The sequence below is a fragment of the Megalopta genalis genome, chromosome 12, assembly GCF_051020955.1.
Source record: "Megalopta genalis isolate 19385.01 chromosome 12, iyMegGena1_principal, whole genome shotgun sequence".
NCBI lineage: Eukaryota > Metazoa > Arthropoda > Insecta > Hymenoptera > Halictidae > Megalopta > Megalopta genalis.
Window position 1 is genome coordinate 12,978,395 of NC_135024.1, and position 22,633 is coordinate 13,001,027.

Here is a 22,633-nt window from a genome sequence, read left to right on the forward strand (position 1 = left end):
TAATTGCTGTGTACTTTGAATAATTCGATGTTAGAAACACTACGATATATGTAACAGGCAAATGATTGAAGAATCTGAGGTAAATAAATCATTGTCCATACTAACGCGTTTCCTAAATATTGAGGGTTATTTTCTGGTTTCTTAAAATTGTTGTTTGCGTATTAATGAAGACTCTAGATTACGATCGTGTTATAGATGATTTCTAGAACTTTTTCCATTAAGCGAAGCACTGGGCCAAAGCTGTGTAAGAGTAGGACCCACTACAATATAGACATAGATAGATCTTTATTTCAACCTCATTGGTCTTGAAATATACCTTGATTTGTATTAAGTCTACTGAAAAGTTCTGTCCGATAGTGTCACTTCAAGTTTCAATCCATATGCACATGTTGATTTGAGACATATATGACTATCTCTCTTTATCATTGCATTTACACACATGTACTTTCCTAAATAAACTGAAACAAAGATGTCTCATGTCATTATTAAGCGAGACGCGATCGTGAAAACATGGCTACCGATGATAATGCCAGACCACATGCTGCTTTGGCGACTCGTCAGAAAATCGCAAAGCTAGGCTGGGAAATTCTGTCACATCCACCATACTCCCCAGACCTAGCACCCTCCGATTATCACTTGTTTCTCTCTTTGCAAAACTTTTTACAGGAAAAAAAATTTAAAACTGAAGCTGATGTCAACCAAGCACTAGTTGAATTCTTCGCCACTAAAAATAAATCATTTTTAAAAAATGGCATTTACAAGTTGCCATCACGCTGGCAAGAAGTCATAAGTAACGATGGAAAGTATATTCTACAATAAATATTATTAAATGTATGAAAATTGTGTTATATTTCAATTAAAAAACGGGCAGAACTTTCTGGTAGACCTAATACATGTGTGTATGACATATCTTAAGGGGGGAGACTTGTGTGAAGCAAGAGGTGATATGTATGTACTTGGAAATTTTTTTATAATATAAGACCGTGATGAAATTTATCGCCACTCGGCACATATATTATTTAACATTTCAAGATACAAAATGTTCTTTTTTCGTTACATTTTATCGATTTTTTTACTCCTCATGGACCTCTCCGTCGACGGCGCGCAGTCTAACACTGTTTTCCTTTGATCAATCCCTTTGAAAAATCAAATATTTTCTTCGTAATACTATTACGCGACGTATGAACTAAATTGCTCCATAAAACAAGCAAAACTGTCGAAGATACGCGGCTCCGAACACACAAAAATGATTTTTGCCATTTTCTATCTGAATTATGCAATAAACATAGTTTCAATAATTATTATTATGAAGGATGTTAGTTCATACGACGCGTAATACTATTACGAGCAAAATGTCATTTGATTTTCCGTTCTAAATCAAAGGAAAAAAGATGCTAGACTGCGCGCCCTCGACGGAGAGATCCATATGGAATAACGTACTATTTTTGTTAAAAGTCAATAAAATGTAAGCAAAAAGAAAATGTCTTGAATCTTGAAATATTAAAGAATATATGTGCCAAGTGGCGATAAATTACATCAAGGTCTTATGTTATAAAAAAATTGCCAAATATTATCTCTCGTTGGAACGCTTTGCACGAGCTTCCCCCCTTAACCTACATAACTTACACTGCATTGCACATTATTACGGGTTTCACTTATCCTACTTATATCTATTCTACCCCAACCTCTCTCTATTCTCTTTAGTTTTCTACCTTCTTTATTCTTTATTTTCGCAATCCAATTTACCCCTTCTACGATATCCTCCTTATCCAGGAACCTCTCCAGACTCATATATCCATCAACTAACTGCCTGCAGTCTCTCCAATGCACTGAGATCCCGCTGCATTCCTCGCAGAAAGGACAGCTCACTGCAATATAGGGTACGAAACTAATGTTCGCCGTATGGATTCGATTGGACCCTGAGTTCGGTGTACAGTCGGTTGCCAGACGGTGCGCCGTGCGAGGGTTAATAATCGTAAGACCGGGCATCTGAAATGGATCATCTCTCGGCCCCCGGTACTCTGCACGTTAACGCGTTCGTCCCGCTACGCGATTCCCATTGTTTCGCCGGAACAATCGCGCCCGCCCGAAATAGCAGAGCCAGTCAAGGTGTTCATTTCTCTCTTTCGTGCACGCGTGTCATCTCTACACGCGGGCCGTTCCACGCGGGCGGCTCCTTTGAGCCGGTGCCTTAAAAAAAATGGCCGTACGCGTTGCTGTCGCGTGAAACGAGCCGAATTAACCGCGGCTCGCCGTGTCCCGCCGCAGACAACCCGAAAGACCGGCTACCAAAATATTTTATGGTGTGCACTCTCACCGCCGACGCCGGATTTAGGATGAAGGTCGCGATGGAAACGGGAGACTTGGGGGACTCTGCTGGATTAGAATTGTGGAAGGCGCATCTTTTTTTTTCCAGATGCCGATCATCTCGTTGAACGGAGCGGCAGTTTAACCCGCTGCCTAAGAATCATCTCGAATCATTTGAGGTGTACAAAATGGCACCAGAAAGTTTCCGTGCGCTAGGTTTCCGGTGTTCGACGAAATGGCGGTATTTGACCTAACTTCGGAACAAAGAGTCGTGTAACGATAAATCTGGGACGCGTTTCAAAGCTTCATGCTCCTGTACTTGCACCGTTCCTTATTTGCCGTCATTAATCCAGATGTTAGTCACGGCTGTTAAATCGAAATAAAATTCTACCCTTCTGTTATCGATATTTCAATGTTAACCCACGCGTTAACCCTTCCGTTAACAGGGTCTCTAGAGGCCTTCGTATCGACAGTGACGAACCTGCATCTGTTAGTAGTGGAATAGGGGTGGGGATCTCGAGTTCAAGCGACCGCAAGCGTGCATTAAGTGAAATATCGGTGTGGGTCGGGAAAGACCCCGTTACCGAAGAGCGAGTAATCGTACTCCGAGGCTTAACCTTTTAGGCACGACGCGCCACTATAGTGGCTTCCACGGATGTCATCTTTCAGAACGACACGCCACTATAGTGGCTTTCGCGGATGTCATCTCTCTAGACGACGCGCCACTATAGTGGTTTGCTCTAGTAGCTCACTCGCTCATCGTTTGAATCAAATAATCGTCTTCATATGCATTGTTTCACACTTCTATTGTCTTCACATCGATTTATAACAGTCTACAGGGTGTCCCAAAAATGTCTCGCAATCCGGAAATGGCGGGTTCCTCGGATCATTTGAAGCAACTTCTTCCTTTACAAAAATGTTCTCCGAGGCACCGTTAACGAGTTATTAACGAAAAACAGTGACCAATAAGAATCGAGTACGGCTGACGCGAGGCGGCACGGCCAACCAGCGCACTGTTTTTCGTTAATAACTCGTTAACGGTACCTCGGAGAAAATTTTTGTAAAGGAAAAAGTTGCTTCAAATGGCCTAAGGAACCCGCGACTTTCGGATTGCGAGACATTTTTGGGACACCCTGTATATACAGTGTCAGACTCTGTACACTACACATCAGACTCAGCCGTCCAGAGAAATAGCTTCGCGCAGAATTCAGCCGTATCTAAAAGGTTAAAGTAAAGCTTGGCATTTCATAAATACAAAGTATCTCTCTCGCATCAGAATTTATTAGCGACAAACACGTACTAATCAATGCAGCTGTGAAAGAAATCGTAGAACAAAGGGTTAAAATAGCAGCTATTTTCTTCTACCGATAAATACATAACTTACATTTGTGAAAATAACTACAGAGCAACATATAGTAAGATGTATACGTTGAGTTTGTAATAAACAATAATCTTCTAGATATATAGAATAATTATTATAAAATAATTCTTTTAGAAGAATTGAATTTTCCCTCTTATTTAACATTAAACCTATCGAGCCGAGAAAATTAACGTGTATTGCTTTGTAACAATGAAAAGACTGTATTTATTTAGATACTTTTATTTTGTTTTGGGTTACGAGTAGACCGCGGATCTTTATGCAAAATAAATATGATCTTCATCGATTGCAACGAGCACGAGTGAAACAGAAAATGTTTCCTTTCTTTAATAACAGCGTACAGTTGAAAATAATACGAAAATAACACGAAATTTCGCCTATTCATTTTTCTTATAAATGCATAAAATCCGCAATCTACTTATGAGTCTCTATAATTTCAGCAATTTTTAAGCAACAAATGTAAAGCCGGATATTTTGACCGGCTCATTAGGCTCAGCGTTGATAATTAAACGGTATATAGATGCGGATTGCGCGCAAAAATGGACAATTTGGGAAGAGGAGATACGATTATTCGAGCCTTGCGGCTCGTTTTTATAGCTGCCGATTGTCAACAATTATAAAAACGAGGTGCAATGCTCGAATAATCGTATCTCCTCATCCCAAATTGTCCATTTTCGTGTAAAATCTGACCGCGAATTAGGGAGAAATCACTGTAATTCATTAATTTGTTCTCGCGAGGCTCGCTTTCGACGAGGCGGGCGTTCATGTGACGCTTTTTATCGAAGTTTCCGGAATCGGGAATTTATAAACAGCGTCCAGGATCGCCGGTGTTCCTGTCGGCTTTCACCATTTCTGCCGGGCCGTCTGACAAGAAAAGTTAATTTCGGACGTGCCTCGGAAGGCACGCCAACCACGCGCGCTAATGAGCCGATGAAAATTCAGTGTAGCTCGGGCACAACGCGTCCTCTGTCCCTTCGAACATTCCAGCGGGCTAGAGATTGTTCAATTTATCCGAGAGAGAGAGAGAGAGAGAGAGAGAGAGAGATCCGCTTGCCTCAACCAGACAAATTTGTCTGTGGATAATCATCGGAGATCGGATTTCCTCGAAGGACATCTCGTCGAGAGTCCGATCTCGTAGACGTTGGGGCGATGATCGCCGATTCTTAATTGCTGTTCGTTTCTCTTTGCAGATCGAAGTTTTTTAGTGGCCAACGCTCACCAGGGACTATGTCACATAATATATTGCTCGGACGGTTTTTGCCGGCTGACGGGCTTCTCGAGGGCGGAAGTGATGCAGAGACCGGCGATCTGCGAGTTCCTTCATGGACCAATGACGTCGCCCCATGCGGTCGCAGCCCTCCGCGACGCCCTCGCCGCCGGCGTCGAAAAGCATTTCGAGATTCTCTACTACAGGAAAGACGGTGAGTCCCTTTATTGCGATTAATTAACCATTTCGATAGCACCTCCGTTACGGCAGATTCTGATGCGGAGCAAGCAGAAAAATCCAAACGGCTTGAATATTCGAACGCTCGTAAAATTTCGAGCTACTTAAGAATTTTCGAGTTGGAATAAATCTTCAATTTTTAAGTTATTCAAAAATATTCGAGATGCTCGAATTACTTGAATATTTATGTACAGTGGCGGTCATATACTTAAGACCACTTGGGAAACGATGTAACTCTTTTAAAACGGGACTAAATGAGTTGAATTTCTTTTTTAGATGATAGAGAGATTAGCTTTTTAGACGATAACTATAATACTTTTTTAAATTTGTTATTACTTTGTTTATACTTGGAAAAACTCACGTTTTCAGCTTTTTTATTTGAGTCTATAACGAAAATTTAAAAGATGCATTTTGTAGATTTTGCTAAGTTATATGTATGCTGAAAATTTTATCAAGATCGGTTAATGCATAGTCAAGATACAAGTATTTAAATGTTTAGAAAACGGTAAAATTCTGGTAATTATTGGTCGAAAGGGTAAAAAATCGAAACAAAACTGCGATTATCGATGAAATTTTCACTATGAACCTAAGTTACCGAGATCTATAAAAAGCGTTTTTTTAAACTTTCGTTATAGACTCAGATGAAAAAGTTAAAAACTGAGAGGTTTTCATTCTTTTTATCATTCCAAGTAATGAGAGAATTAAGAAAATTATTATAGTTATCGTGTAATAGGCTACTCTATCTATTATTTAAAAAGAATTCAAGTCATTTAGTCCTGTTTTTAAAAGCACAAGTATTTCAGTCGTTCAGATTTTCCAAATAACTCGCACTTTGTCGAACAATTCAACGATTTCGAGTAACTCCAGACATTTGAACGATAGATTAAGCTTGCAAGATCGATCGTTGCTAAATTCGAAAATCGAGTATTCGCACAGTTCTAATAGTAGTTCAATCTACTGTATGAACGACCAAATTTTTCACGAAAATTTCAATTGAAATGCACGAAACATCGGACCGTGTTACATACAATTTCCGATGAGTTTCGTCGGTCGCCTATCTGCGCGAAGAGTCCCCTTTTTAGACGCCTTAAAGCGCCAGCATCATGAAAATGGCAACAAAATGGCAAAAAGAATGGAAGTCAGTGTCGTCGGTGCAGCAACTGCATAGACAATTAAGTCAGTCGATGTCAAATCGGAACGGATAAACAACGTTCGTATTTAGCAAACTCTGTTTAAAATGTTCGACACGAGAGCCTGGCTCGTCGTTGCATACGCGGATTTGACGTTATTATTATTATTAACGCAGTCGATTGTGCTCCGAAAATGGAGCGGCCCCCGGTTCCGTTCTCGTGCCGGAATCCGACGGTAATTGATTCGGCGACGTTTCCGCGAAGCCTGCCCGAAACCGTGCGATTGAATTTTTGGCTCTTGAGAGAAGGCGAAAAACTGGCAAGATTTCCGCGTAGCGAAGTGTCATGCGAAACGGGAGACCGGACATCCTGAATTCCGATCCGGTGTGTCGGCTGAATCTGTCTTGGCAAGCCCTTTCAGCTTTCTAGGGACATTGTTTCTCGGATCCTCGAGAATAGACAAAGCGATTTGTACCACTGCCAACCGGGCTCTCAGAAGCCCCCGCCATTTTCGTGATTCTTCGTTTCGTTCGGGCGCGGGCGTCGCGAAACATTTATTCCGCGCGATTATCCACTCGGTCGATCGAGGCTCGTAAACATCCGCGAAAACAGAACGGGAACGAGCCTCCCGCGGCCGCTCGCAAAATCCGGCTCGATTCCGGCGAACGGAAAGCTAAAAGGTAGGCGAACAAACGTTTTCACATTTGATTTCTTCGCGTAGAATCGCCGCGTTTTTCGCGGAGCACCGAAACTCGACACTCCGCGCCATCGATGCGAATGATCGGGGGCGAAATATCGACGAACCTGTCGAAACGTTGGCAGAATATTCAGGGGAAACAGGTTCCCCGAGTGGCGGCGGGTTTGCGCGGACCAGCTGCGAACTTTCCGGCGGAGGAACTCGCGTCAATTCCGCAAACTTACTGTCATTGTTATTAACCGATTCCACCGGCTGACTTGGTTTCAAACGGCCTGTACGCCGCTGCTATACCTCGGACGACGATTCGGTTCGTTTCTTTTAGAAACTTTTCCCGTTAATAATTCGCGTCGATAATTCCCGTTGTCGCCGACTTTCCTAGAGCCGCCGCGCAAAATTCACCGAATAGAGTATCAAGCGGAGACTAAGTCTCTCTTAAGGGGGAATTCCAGTGTGAAGCGAGTGTGTTTTTTAACTTCGTTAGCGAATTTTTTGCGAACACACTATTATACCTTCTTTTTTAGTCAAATTGACGAGCTGTGCTTGTACGTATTTCAACGACGTTTTAAAATTTTTTGGAACACGAAATAGTGAAAATTAGTGAAACTGCATACTCTCGAACGCTACAGTCGCTTTTATAAAAAGATCGTCTCACGGTGTCCACGATTCCGGCCATTCTCTGAAATAAAAAAAACGTGAAAGTTTCCTAATTAGTATGAATTTAGCTATAGCAGGTACTAGATTAGAAGAAAAAAATTGGTAATTAAAAAAGTGGCGATATTTTGAAATTCGATTATCGATTTTTGCATGTTTTGTTAAACTTTTAAAAACTTTGGTTGATTTTAATAGTGATTATAGTTGGATATGTACTAAATGCGTACTTAAAATTTTGAGTCAATTGGTCAAGTGGGTTTCGAGATATCATAGACATCGTTCTGAAAAACATATTTTCGAAAAAAATGCCTTTAAAGTTTAGTACATCGATATTGATATAAAGTTGTCGCGTTTTTCAAACAACCATAACTTCGTTAATTTTCGGAGTTCGCATGTAAGGTTCCAAAGATGTATTTTTGAAACTATATCCTCCAAAAGAATATGCAAAAAGGGAAAATTGATTTTTTCAAAAGTGCACACTAGAATATCCTTCGCAAGGCGATGGTGCGGTCAATTGTGACCCTCAGTATTTTTTAAATCGTTCACTCAATTATTTGTTGACAGTTTTTAACAATTAAATAAAACAAATTGCTGTTGCATTAGGACTTTAAACACGCGGATAGCGCACAGTAGTCTGTAAACCCTTTCATCGTGGCCAAAATTGAATTCTTGAAGTTTTACATTTGGAAAACATTTTCGTATGCATTTATCGACAATCCTTCAAAGATTTAAAATTCAAAAAATTAACCATATCGGATAATTATGTATACGGGGACGTCGCTTTAAAGACAACTTTTGGAGATTCAAAGTGAAACCAATTATTCTAAAAACGCATCGATTATTCTAATAGAGAATGAAATAACAGGATTAAATTAATGTTTCAATGTATTATTGGACGTATTTTCATTATTTAAGCAGTTCTTAAGCATTATAAATAATTTAAACTTTAGAAAGGACTTTAATAAAACATCAAGAAGTGTCCGAATTTGTTTCATATGAAAGCTTAGACGATTATTAAGTGTAACAGGCAAAGTGGATCTATTGTCAATTTTTATCAACGACTGCTTCTCTTTGTTTGATAATTTTATCGTCATTCATTACTTTACGAAAAACGTTGTTGTTGTTTGTCGATCGATTGGCGCACTTAGGCATCGTAGAATAATACTTTTGAAATATTATACAATTTTCAACTAGTTATTTCTTCGGCTTATGGTATATAGACGTTTTGCTACCTTCGAAATTGCACCAAATACTGACGAAAAGCAGAGTAGTTCAGATGGCGTTCTAACAATTCGATTGTTTAACACTAGAACTACCGAGTCTAATGTATATTGTTTTATAACAATTACAAGATCGGATTTATTTATATTTCCCACGATTTTTATTATAATATGTACTTCAACGAAGAAGTTCGCATAAAAATGTCCAACAAAAGCATTTTTATAGCATCGAGAATTGCAAAAGAAAAAATCGGACATCAGTCATTTTGACTGGCTTGGTAGTTCTAGTGTTAAGATGATAGAATGTTGCAGTTTACAGTTTATTCTTGCAACCAGAATTCATATTTTGGAATCTATAGTTCGTTAATCCTCCTGTTCTGTTCGCTTTTAGTATTCACTTGTAATGTCCAGATCTATTTGATTCGATATACAGGGTGTCATGTAACTGGCAGTACAACTGGATAGGGGCTGATTCTACGTCAAAAAATAAGTCCAAGAAGAATAACAAGATTTTTTAATTCAAGGCTCCGTTTTCGAGAAAACTGAGTTGAAAGATGCGTCAAGTTCGTGTGGCTTGTGGAAGTAGAGAAGTAGAATTGGCATGTAGTGACCAGACATGCCATTTAATTCCTATTCAATAATATTACTTTTTTAGCCTACTTTTTCTCGAAATCGGAGCCTTAAATGAAAAAATTTTATTCTTTTCTTTCGACTTATTTTTTGATGTAGAATCAGCCTCTGTTCTGTTGTACCACCAGTTACATGACATCCTGTATAATACCTTATGTTGAAAGCGATAGAATGATACATGAATAGTTTTGAATTACATCTTTGTAACATCATCGTAAGATATATAGTTTTTTTATGCAAAATAGTTTAACAGATGTAAATGAACATAAATATTTATCATTGGAAAATAAATTGGCGAAAATACAAAATTGAACGTAACAATTCTCCTATGTTTGCTTATAAACATAGAAATATATTTGTTACAATTTGATCACGTTATATTGGATTTATTATCGTGCTTCAATCGCCAAAATCTACATTGAGCTCGTTCGACTCCTCTATTTGATGTTATTGGCATTGTGGGATTACTGTTTACTTCTCATATACGTCACACAAAATTTCGAGCTTGCGCCGATCCAGGCATGTGTTGTCTTCAAAGTATGTACGGTGTAATAAGATACTTTTGTAATTCTTTGACAAATAATCGTCTTTTTGTCAGGGTTGGGAAAAAATAGATTTTTGTGAAATAGTAAATAGACTACAAATATTTGAATCTTCTCATGTAATACCGAATTTGACAAATAAACTTTTTCTGAAATAGTAGTTGCGTATAGATAATATATAGTTAAATATATTAGAAGAAATGTTATTTCCATTTGTAACTACTGTTTAAACAAAAGAAAAATGTTTATTTGCCAAATTCTGTATTACATGAGAATGTGTGAAATATATTTTTGTGAAATAGTAAATAGACTATAAATATTTGTATCTTTTCATATAATACCGAATTTGACAAATAAACTTTTTCTGAAATAGTAGTTGCATATAGATAATACATAGTTAAATATATTAGAAATACTATTTCCATTTGTAACTACTATTTAAACAAAATGTTTATTTGCCAAATTCTATGGCGTTAGTTAATAGCCCTGCGTTTTGTTAATTTATTAGCATTCCACTGAGGCTTTATCGATGTCCAAAGAATAATCTATTTATTATAACGAATAATAAGTTTGCTTTATGCTGGTAAGGATACTTACAAGTTGGTCGAGAGCGATTATAACCTCTTTAGACTTCGAGTTATAATGACCGGAACAGTAAAATAGTGCTAAGTGTAACAAATAAAAACGAAATTCGAATTTTGAAAAGTTTTACTTGCAAAGTAATTATTAAGCGATACAGAACAAAGTTATAAAACAACTAAGCGGTTCTTTCGTAAATGACAAAGTTGCGAGCACATGATGTTATTTTTGGGTCAAATAAACGCGAACAGAACAACAGGGTTAAAAGAAACGAACCCAGCGATTGTGTACAATTGCACAGCGATCACGATGCAATAGATGCAGTCGTCAGCGCCGATTAGGCGAATATCCTGCAGCCTTTTTGTTAATACAGTAAAGTCTCCCTAATTGACGCTCAGATAGTGCATAAGAATGGACAGTTCGGGAAGAGAAGACACGATTATTCGATCCTTGCGGCTCGTTTTTATAATCGTCGACGAACGGTAACTATAAAAACAAGGTTCAAATAGTCGTATCTCCTCGTCCCAAATTATCCATTTTTGTTCATAAACGGAAGGAAAATTCCGGAGAATTTACTGTACATAGTATTTGCTGACTCGTTCCTTTGGACGGACTGGGCACAGAGGTTCGCAACTCGTTGCAAAGTTCCGACTTATCGTTTTTATCAGAGCACCCAGTAGATTCGCGGAACGACAGCGCTCGTAAATACTGCGTCCCTGATTCCGATCAATTTCGGGCTTGACGTTCCCCGGTTTTTCCGCGTCCCCGGTCTCGTAGGCTCGCCGCGGGACAACTTTATCGGCACGCAATAACCCCGAATTTCCATATTCCAGACGGGGATCGTGATTTTCCAGTCGCGGAGTCACCCTCTCCAGGGTCTGTAAGAACCGTTACGTTATTCAGAGCGGGAAAATTGAATTTATTCGCGGTCCGATGGTTGGCTCGGACTCGATTTTGCCGTAGTGTCTGACCTTAGGCGCGGCGAGATCAATAGTCGCTACTGTATAATTTATCATAGTCATAGCCCGAGGCCTCTTGGCCCACCTGAGTTCTCTGGTCCGGTTCCCCGTGACTTTAGAGTCGCGATCGACGCACACAGGGACGCGAGGACTCTACAAATTCGCACTGTTGTTCGTCCTTTGTTACGCGCTCCTGATCCTCGTTGAGACGCGGCGAGGCCTCGGACGGACGATTCGCCGGCGCGGCCGACGAATGGATATCGCGATACGGACGTCATACGCGATGGACCCGACGAAGACCTCCCGTCGATGAATTATTGACGGTACGAGACAATAAGACACGACTTCATCGACAGTTTTCCACCCCTCCGGTTAAGACGATTGTTGCGGCCTGAATTATCGAAATCCGTTTGCCGAATTTCATGGGGTCGTAAATCGCGTTTCGTTCGTTTGCGACGATGTTTCGAGGACCCCTTTCAAATAAATTCGTACTTTACGTTGGAACGAATAATATTTGAAAGCAAACAGATTGCGCGTTTTGTCGCGAGACGATCGTTCCGATTCTTTACGTTATCGAGTCCTATTGTGTTGTTTGCTCTATCGAGTTCTAACGTGATCTTTAACACTACGCCGTCCGCAGATCTTAGATATGATTCTTTTGTTTGACGCCGGCACGGTAGCTTGGAAATTTTAGATTTTAACAAAAATTTCGAAGATGGCGGTAATATAGATTCCTAAAATTAAGATATGTCATCCAAGAATTTTCGTACTTAATTCTTGGTTAAATAAGCACAATGCTGTAGTTATTTCGCCGCCTTTTAACACCCAAGAAGTATAGTTCAAATGTTATTTCAGTTTTTTAAAATGCCACCAAAGTGGTCCCACCCGCATACAACAGATAGTTTTTGCATGGCACCAGCGTGGTGCCATCGGACGGCATAGTGTTAATACACATTATTAATATATATATTAACTTTTAACCTTTTAGGTACGGCTGAATTCTGCGCGAGGCAGAATTATTTTATTTAAGAATTATTAATATTTCTCTGGACGGCAGAGTCTGATATGTACTGTACAAAGTCTGATACTGTATATTCTGTGTCTGTATATCGTTAAGACTGTTGTAAATCGATGCGAAGACAAAAGAAGTGTCTCATCAAACGATGAGCGAGTGAGCTATTAGAGTAAGCCACTATAGTGGCGCATCGTTCAGAGACATGACATCCGCGAAAGCCACTATACTGGTGTGTCGTTCTGAAAGATGACATCCGCGCAAGCCACTATAGTGGCGCGTCGTGCCTAGAAGGTTAATACTGGACCAATAAAACGCGATAGAAACAAAATAGACAAAATCTCATGGTTTGTTTTCGATACACTTGGTGCAGCGATTTAAAAGGGACTCAAATGCACGATTCAGCTTATTTTCGTGGTGTATGTGCGCGGTGTTTCCAAATGGAATTAAGTTTAATGAAGTCGCTGGTTGCCTTTACGTACACTTTAATAATATTACAGCTATGGTCTTACCTGCGTTCTCAGAGTTCTATACGTTCTAGGAGTTCTGGTGGTTCTAACGATTCTGTGTAACGTTCTAGGTGCCTTTTCGCTTGTCGCCTCGGTTTTTTTGTTGATTGGTGTATGGTGGGTTTTGGTGGAGGAAATGAAGCGTTTTTGATTGGAGATGGGTGTGTCGGAAGGAACTTGAGGAGTGGGAAACCGCCCGAAAGCCCGGGTTGTAAATCTTCCGTTTTGGGAAATATGGAATCCATGAGTCGCGCTGTCCGTTCGTCGGGTCGAAGGGCACCTTCGCTTGGGTGCATTTTCTAGTGTCGCAGGTATATCGCTTAATTGCTCAAGGGATGGCCAGTGTTGAAGCCAGTATTGCCTTCAATTTTCAGTGTTGAAGCTGTTTGAATGGGCGGGGAATGTCTTCCAAAAAGCATCCGTTTAACATCATTTTCATTTTTGCAAGATAAAGAGAAGTCGCGCGGAGCCGAATTAGGTGAATGTGGCGGATGATTGAGCACGCAGACTTGATTCCTGGCGAAAGATTCACGAACAACGAGTGACTTGCGAGATGGCGCGTTATCGTGCAACAGTGTCGAAATGTCTGGATCTTGATAATCGGAGCGGATACGACGCGATGGATGGTCCGAATCGTCTTTAGGTTGATGTTCATAGCCGCTTCCATCGTTCTCAGTGAAGCATTGCGGTCATTTGCAATAAAATCACGCATTTTTACGACCGTTTCAGATTTTCAAATTGAAATTGGCCTTCTCGTATGTTGGTCATCTTCTAGCGATTCTCTACCATCCAGAAATCGTTTATGCCACACGAAAACATTTGATCGACTTGAACAAGCATCGCCATGCACTTGCTGCATCAACCGGAATGTTTCTAATGCATTTGTATCAAGTCTTGCGTTTAGTTTAATACGATACAATTTCAACATCGATAGAAGACTTGGTCAGTAAGAACTGTCATAACTTTGTCATTTGTCATTCGATTGGCATGAAATTAGGTGCGTTAGACAGGCAAATAATTGATCTTTCTAAGAATGCTAACGCTCAAAAAATGTCGCCACTACTTGTCGAGACATGGTGTCAGTCTTAAAAATTAACCCTTTGCACTCGAGTGGCGACATTGAGACGACGCTAAATTGCTACACTATTTTTAAAAGAATTTGCACATTATTAAATTAGTACGTATTCGATAAATTGTCAAATAATTTGAGAAGTTTTCTGTAAGCATACGCGGCCAGTTTCATACGTATCGAATAAAAACAATCGTATCAAATCGAAATACTGTAGGTTGAAACAAATGTCCTCATTTTGGAATTAAAACAGTCTCGAGTGCAAAGGGTTAATTGTCACACTCTGTATATCGAGCTCTAATGTGTTCTTTACTATATCGAGTCCTAATGGGTCCTGATGAGCTCGCGATCTATCATGTTCGTTGTCAGTTCGGTTTCGTCGTGATTGCTTGTGGATGCTCCAATGGAAGCTCTAATTGGTTTGTACGTGTGTCTATAAATCGTCTTAACTGCAACAGTGCGAAAATGTCCACTTTGTATTTTTAACAGCGCCTTGTCGGCGGGTTCGCTCACGGTCGCGTTTCTGTGACGGTCGAGTGTCCCAAGTTATCCCAATCGACCGTGACAAATATCACGTTCGGTCTGCTTCAGATCGAACAACGATTTCAGACACACTTACGAACCAGTCCGAACAATCTACAACCTTCATTTAAATATACAGAGTGTCCCAAAATTATTGTACAAGCGAGAAATGAAGGGTTCCCGAGGTCATTTGGAGTAACTTTCTCCTTAGCGAAAATGCAATCCGCGACTTTGTTCACGAGTTATTAGCAAAAAAAAACAGTGACCAATTCGTGCCAGCTAATCTCGCCCTCCCATTGGTCACTATTTTTCGTTGATAACTCGTGAACAAAGCCGCGGATCGCCTTTTCGCTAAGGAAAAAGTTACTTCGAATGATCTCGGGAACTCCTCATTTCTCGCTCGTACGATAATTTTGGGACACCCTGTGTACATAACCGAATCGGGAACGAATATAACGCAATCAGAATCGACGGATTACGAAACCATTACGAACGAGAAGACACGAGATCACGATAAAGCGCGCTAACACAGTAACGCGCATCTCTACGAACACTTTTGTTTAGGTGTGATTAATTGTGTTTCTGAACTTGCGATACAGTCGGGAAGAAAGATTTCTACGTGAAAAGATAAGCCGAAAGCGTATAATAATATTTGTTCATTCGAGACTGCATTTTCGAGAAGAATGAGTTTGAAAATTGAATCAGAAACTGAATCTGATCACGATCAACCGATAGTACTTCTTGCGGACATTAGTGCACGCGAACCTGCCGGATCCTCCACATTTTCGTCTTACCCTTTCACGTAGTTACACGACACCACGTATATCAATCGATCATCGGACAATCTAAATAGATTTCAACGAGCTCCTCGGCACAGTCGTAAACTAGCGAAACGGGATTTACGATCCGGCGAAATTCAGGGAACAAATTAGGATATTCGGGGACGCAATCAGAGGCTTTTACCGGAATTTAAAATACCGATATTATAGCGATTTCAGTAATCATATATTTCGGTACCGTAATGATTTCGGTATTATATCGGTTTCGGTTCAGTCTTATTAGCAGACTGCGGATCTTTATGCAAAATAGAAATTTTCAAAGACGATTGCAAGAAACAGAAATTGAGTAAAAATAAATTGTTTCTTCTAATATTTTTCAGATATTAAAAGTAGCGTAATGAAATCATTAAATTCTTGTAATGTCTTTAGAATTTTATATTTCACCCACTTATTTTTGCCATAAATGCGAAAAATTAGGTTATTAGTATTTATTTATTATCAGTATTAGGTTGGCCAGAAAGTTTGTGCGGTTTTTAACAAGAAAATACAAAGATTTCTTTTTGTATAAACAAATGTTTTTTAAAGAAATCTTTATTCAATTATGTATTGGCCGTTGTTACGTATGACATTTCACATTTTTTACACAATTTCGTAAACACTCGTCTATAAAAACTCCCTCCTTTCGCCTAACGAAAAGTATGACCTAACGTGGGTGTAATTTAACCTTGATCTAATACCAACTCTTCTTTCGACGTGTTTTCTTGTCCTTTGTTGCTCTGCCCCGATGACCTTTTGCGTTAAATATTATTGTAGACAATCCTTTTCCCAGTGTCCGTCACCATCGCTTCTAAAAATGGATCTCTTTCCTTACGTTTCACGAAAACATCACAAATGGAGATTCGATCGATGAAATTTGCTTTGCTTAACTGGTGTAGAACATAAACATTAAGTCGGCTAACATAACCGAGATGATGCAAACGATGTACTACTGTTGTTTTCGATATTTGAATCAGATATACAGGGTGTTCGGAAAATGGTGGTACAACCGGCAAAGGGGTGATTCTACATGCAAAAATAAGTCGAGAAAAAGTAATAACATTTTTTTATTTAAGGTATATTTATTATATTATATTATATTATATTATATTATATTATATTATATTATATTGTATTATATTATATTATAATATATTATATTATATTATATTATATTTATTTATTTCGTATATGTATATGAAATACAGGTATTTTCGGTCGCAGCTGTATAACCTCTATACATAAAAATCGTAATACTGAAATACTAGTATATAAAAATTTCGATATATTTTGACCTATATTTAAAGACTTATATCGGTAACATAAAAGAAGAGCGCAGATGCGCCACACAGAGGGGCGCTTATATGAGAATTCGGGACAAAGATCATAAGTTCTAAGCTAATCAATATTCGACCAAAATTCCTTAATAATTTGCCAAAAAAAGATACGAAAATGCATCGATTTGCATAAAAAAATTATGATTTCATAAAAAAAATTGTCGTCACCTTTATTTTTTATCGAATAAAAACTTTTATGCAGATTTTCATTAACACAATTTATTGTTAGTCCGATACTGAGTAACTATTGCCTTAGTGCCTGAAAATTCGTGGCGATCGTTTCGCATACATGGGTTTGAGATAATATAGGTTTACGGCTACATATTTTGTTAAATAACTCTGAAGATCGCAACTTTCCGCAAAAAAAGTTTATATAATATAAAAATATACTACCAGATGAATATGTATGTCGGAATAGGAATCCCAGGATGTTTTGAGCCGTTCTTTCTAAACCTTATCCGAAATTTAAGAAAATAAATCGGACTTAATTATTTCATTTCGAGTAAATTATTATATTGCATATATGTATTATACAATTTCTATAGATTAATTACAATCATATAACCTCTGGCAATCATTTTCTATAACGATTACTTCTTAAAGTGGCTTATTGTTCATCAGACAAAATGAACAAGTTGTGTTGTGACTAACGTACTATTTGATTTTCCTAATATTCGCTCGGAGAACTCGCTCGAAATTAATCTCCTGCTCAATTTTTTGATGATTCTAAATATGATTATTTAGACATTTTAATACATCACGCACATAGTTCTGCATAGATCTGAAGCAATGACTTTTTGGAATTTTGTCTAATGTGCGCCGCGACGATCAGTCGCGTTGTTGCGGTACGATCGATTATTGTAACATTGTAACCAAGTTTCGGGCTCATACCGAAGTTATGCTGGTAAATATTTCGGTATTTTTACCGGTATGGACGTCACATACTGGTATTAAAATCGATTTTCCAAATAGCGGTTACGTCATGACAATATGGAAAGCAAACACTGGTATAATACCTAAAATCTTCAAATATCTCGTTTTTCCAGCTCTTGTGCAAGTTTCCGTGTTATGTAACGAGTATTGTTATCAATTGGACTCTTGATTTGGGCATTTCAATCGTTTGCAGCCTACGGGAGCGTGCTGAATCTTGAAGCGAAGAAATCCTGCAAAGAAATTTCGCAAACCGCTTTTCTCGCACTCGCGTTCTTTGGTTACATTCTCTTCGCACCCCTTACAGATCTTTTTACATGTTTCTGTCTTGTTTCTGCTTTTTTAGAATGAAATACCATAACGTGTCGAAAATGTTCTTTTTTGTTTTACATCGTTCAATTTCCGCCAAACTCGCAATCTGAACCAGATTACCGAAATCTTTGGATATAATTTGATGTAAAAATTTATCTTCCAAACTATTATCTGCTTCAAATGAACAAAATAAAATTAGTTGCTTTTTGGAATGTCTAACTTCAAGAAACGCCGACAACCGCATGAACTTCCTGACCTTCGTAATACAAGTAGTAGCAAAAATTTCATCAATCAGCCTAAAAATTTCAATCAGCTTATGAAAGAGAGTGTACACTTTTGTTTCTATACGGGGTGGGGGGGATTAGAACGGGACACCTGAATAACTCGCTTGTTTTTGACAATCGAAAAAAAAAATGTCAGAAAAAGGTTGTTTGATTTTAAGGGGCACATAATATGATGTTAATAATTTTTCTGTAGCTCGAGGTGTAGAGGACATATGAAGGTCAAACTTGCTTTTTAGATGAGATGACCCAATTTTTTTATTCACGTTTTGATAAAGCTTTCGAGACGTATACAATGACCTATAAATGAGGATCATTCGAGGTCACAACATATGAACTACAATGAGAAACAAATTCAAGTTTCAAACAAGTTAAAGTTTCCTTGTACTAATATGCGAATTTTATTCTACAGCGGTTAAAAAAATTATCTCTCACTCTTTTAATTCGATTGAGTGTTTTATTTGTTACACTTCCCGTTTCTTGAAACTATTTTGCAATATGTGACAACATCGACAATGAAGGTTTGACACGATCGTGAAATCTTTCACCATATTCGAGCACTGCTACCCCATAATCTTACAACATTCGTTGTAAATGAAAATCATGTCAACTATATCTACATTTGTATAACGCATTTTTGAAAACCGAATGTTATTGCAAAGTCGCAATTTAGATGAAGGACAAACTAATATTAGAATCCGTAGATACAGATACGAGTATAATGTGGTTAAATGTGTTGTTCTATGACCCCCCATAACAGTGATAACGAGAGGTAGTAATTCATATGTTGTGACCTTGAATGACCTTCATCTACATGCCATTGCATTGGCTTGGAAGGCTTTATCAGAGCGCGAATAAAAAATTAGGTCACCTCATTTAAAAAAACAAGTTTGATGTTCATATGTTCTCTACGCCTCAACCTATGAAAAAGTTATCAACATCACATTATGTGCCCCTTGAAACCAAACAATTTTTATCCGACACCTTTTTTTTCTATTGTCAAAAACAAATGAGTTATTCAGGTGTCTCGTTTCAAATGCTCCATCCTGTATACATACAGGGTGTCCCAAAAATATCTCGCAATCCGAAAGTGGCGAGTTCCTCAGGTTATTTGAAGCAATTTTTTCCTTTACAAAAATTTTCTCCGAGGCACCGTTAACGAGTTATTAACGAAAAACAGTGATCAATGAGAGGCGAGCTCAGCTGGCGCGAGGCGACCAAGCCAATGAGCGGAACTGGGCTTCGTGCGCTGGTTGGCTGAGCCGCCTCGCGTCAGCCGTACTCGATTCTCATTGGCCGCTGTTTTTCGTTAATAACTCGTTAATGATGCCTCGGAGAAAATTTTTGTAAAGGAAAAAATTGCTTCAAATGACCTGAGGAACCCGCCACTTTCGGATTGCGAGACATTTTTGGGACACCTTGTATAACCGGTATCAGAATGGTACCAGTTTTAGGTTCCTGGACGCAACGAATCTCTGTTAGGGTGATAGATTTGCCTTACGTTCGATCATTTGACTCGATGGAACGACCTGTACCAGGATTAGCACGTTCGAGTCCGATAGGTAGAGGTTGCATTTATCGGGGAATGCAACCTGACGGACAGATGCTTGCACGTGATGATGGGCACAAAGCGAAGGAAATAAGGAAGGGTGCGGGGGCATGGTGCGCGGGTAGTGTGGAGACAGCAGAGGGTGGCTGAAAAGCGGAATGTAGTCAGCGGCGACCACCTGCAGCCACCTCGACCGGGTTTGGCACGGTCGAGGGCCGTGTTTCCAGCGGATCTGCCCAGGCGTATTACACGTCACCGGTTTTCCACTTTGACGAAGGCGAGCTCTCATTGTTCCCACTCATTTTCCTCGGCGAGAGGGAGGACGCCCGAGGAATTGATCGCCGGGGGATGAAACGAACCAGCGAGCGAGCCAACGAGCCAACGAGTCAGCGAACGTACGCGGGCCGGGCCTAACCCCCAGACCACTTTGCAACCCTCCGAGGGAGGTTGCGGCGAAACCGTTGACCGCCACGGTCCGCCGGTCTGGTTAATTTCGAGCCCCCGTTTTTCCGTCGCGTTGTTCATCGCTAAATGTCGATCCGGAGTCGCGTGTCTCTGCTTCTCTTTTTGTCAGTTTCGTTCTGTTTTACACGGGAGTGCGCCGCGACACCCCCTGGGGGGTTGATCGCGATCGAAATGTCAGAGGTCGCGGGCAATTCGAGCACTCCCGTCGATTTGCAGACGTTTCGAGGCGCTGTCTTCTCTGGTCTCTCCCTCTCTCTCTTTTTCTTCCTCTCCCTCGTGGACGGCCCAGGAAATTAATGTTCATCGGGTCGAAATGTCGGGCTTTTATTGCGTGCTCGAAAACAGGTACCGCTCCCTCGCCGCCTACAGTTGCATTTCTACGCATTGCGAAGTTTCTATAGGACCGACCTTGAAGTACCGCGGAGACCGCGCGTCGCAACCATGAAGGATACCGAGGGAGTATGGAAAATTAATCGATGGAGCACCGAGTTTCAAACTATGAGTGACTGCGTCGGATAACGTCGGCTAATTATGTCGGGGCTGGATTAAAGGCTCGCTAATAACCCTCCTGGATGTATCTCGTGAAACGTTAATGGCTCTCTTCGCTGTGAGTTCGTGTTACTTACTGCTTCCGCGTTTTAATTGACGCCCGTTCTAGGAGGTCTCGTCCAGTTCTTTTCTCGGTACACTCCCAAGACGAATCTCTTTGGACTTTCTCGATGGTGTCCAGCCCGCGTTAGAATAGACTACCGCCTCGTAGAGTCAGAGGCTCTAGCTGGACTCTAGGTGGTCTCTAGCTTTTAGACGAATCTAGACTGTAATCTCTCCGGACGGTAAATTTGCGATGACTTAAGTGTGTCCCTGGGAAAAGAAGACGGTCTCGACTACAACGAATGAAAGGCTAAAGGGTGACACACGTTGTTAACTTTTCCCAATAAGTTGGACAGGATTAATAATTTCGTAGGATTTGAGATGAAAATCGCGCGCGCTGCTCTTGTCGTTCTGAGGTTGACGAATTTGAATATGTCGTGAAAAATGCAAAATTGGAACTCGAAAATCAAATGCTATTGACGTAAGCATTGTTTTTAATTATGATTTATATATTATATATATATATATATATATATATACATTTAATAATATTTATAAATAATAATTTTATTTATATAATATACGTACATTTAATAATATTTATTGTAGAATATACTTTCCATCGTTACTTACGACTTCTTGCCAGCTGATGGCAACTTGTAAATGCCATTTTTAAAAAATGAGTTATTTTTAGAGGCGAAGAACTCAACTATTGGACAGAACTTTCCGGTAGACCTAATATATATAATAATTACTTAATTTATATTTATATTAATAACGTGTTAAGAATGTTGATAAGATGTTGCTAAAATTTAATATATCAATTTATCAATTAGCAACATCTTATCAACATCCTTAACACGTTGAATACAGCGTCGGACACATACGACACTCTCTAATGTTTGACTTGTTCTGAAAATTTATTTTTTTATTGAAATATATTCGAATAAATTGATTTTACTACGATGTTTAGGATGCAAAAAAGCTGAAATTCCATCCACTATGATCAATTTTAACTCTCCGATTTTAGTTTTTAGAGTTTTAGAGTTTCATTAACTAAATTTGATTATCTGAAAAATTTTGGAGTTGATTCGCGGCAGTTTACGTGTTAACGCTAGATTTACGGAGCACTAAAAGTAGCTGGTTTATATTAGTCTATAAAAGTACAATAATCGTAAATTAAAAAGTTAGTGATCCGTCATTTTGAAATTGGACAAAACGGAGAAAAATTTTCGATTGCACATCGTAATTGACACTTTGCTTGAAGTCATAATTCGTTATATTATAATATGACAACGATATAGGTCATATCGAAGAAGAAAGCACAAAATTTGATTCAGAAATATTTTACATCGCTCATGTTCATCTTTATGACGTTCTAATGGTAAAATGTTATACGAATGGTTTTTTTTAGAGATAAAGTTTAGCTTGACATATTGAAGATGTTACTATCTTTAGTTGAGCGTTATGAGTAGTGTTGCCAAGGAATTGATGGCGCAAAGAGAATCTCTTTGCCCTCTCCTTGGTCCGTGCCATGCAGTCGGCATTGAATAGATCGTCAATTGACGATGCGTAGGTCAGATTTTTTGGCTATGACGCATTCTCACCAATTCAGTATCCTCCTATTCGAGACTCTCCAATAGGAGTGGGGGAGCCCCAGGCGCCATCAATTTCCTGGCAGCACTGGTCATGAGGCATTTGCCC

At 39.3% G+C, this 22,633-nt stretch overlaps 1 protein-coding gene across 13 annotated transcripts in view; it reads left to right on the forward strand.

The window, feature by feature from the left end:
* sei (potassium voltage-gated channel seizure) overlaps positions 1 to 22,633 on the forward strand; it is a 324,051-nt gene that overhangs the window by 59,582 nt on the left and 241,836 nt on the right. For all 13 annotated transcript variants that reach the window (XM_033474900.2, XM_076525504.1, XM_076525513.1 and 10 more), the window contains exon 2: positions 4,876 to 5,106. In XM_033474900.2, coding sequence (XP_033330791.1) covers positions 4,876 to 5,106 — 231 coding nt within the window. The remainder of the gene's footprint in view (positions 1 to 4,875; positions 5,107 to 22,633) is intronic.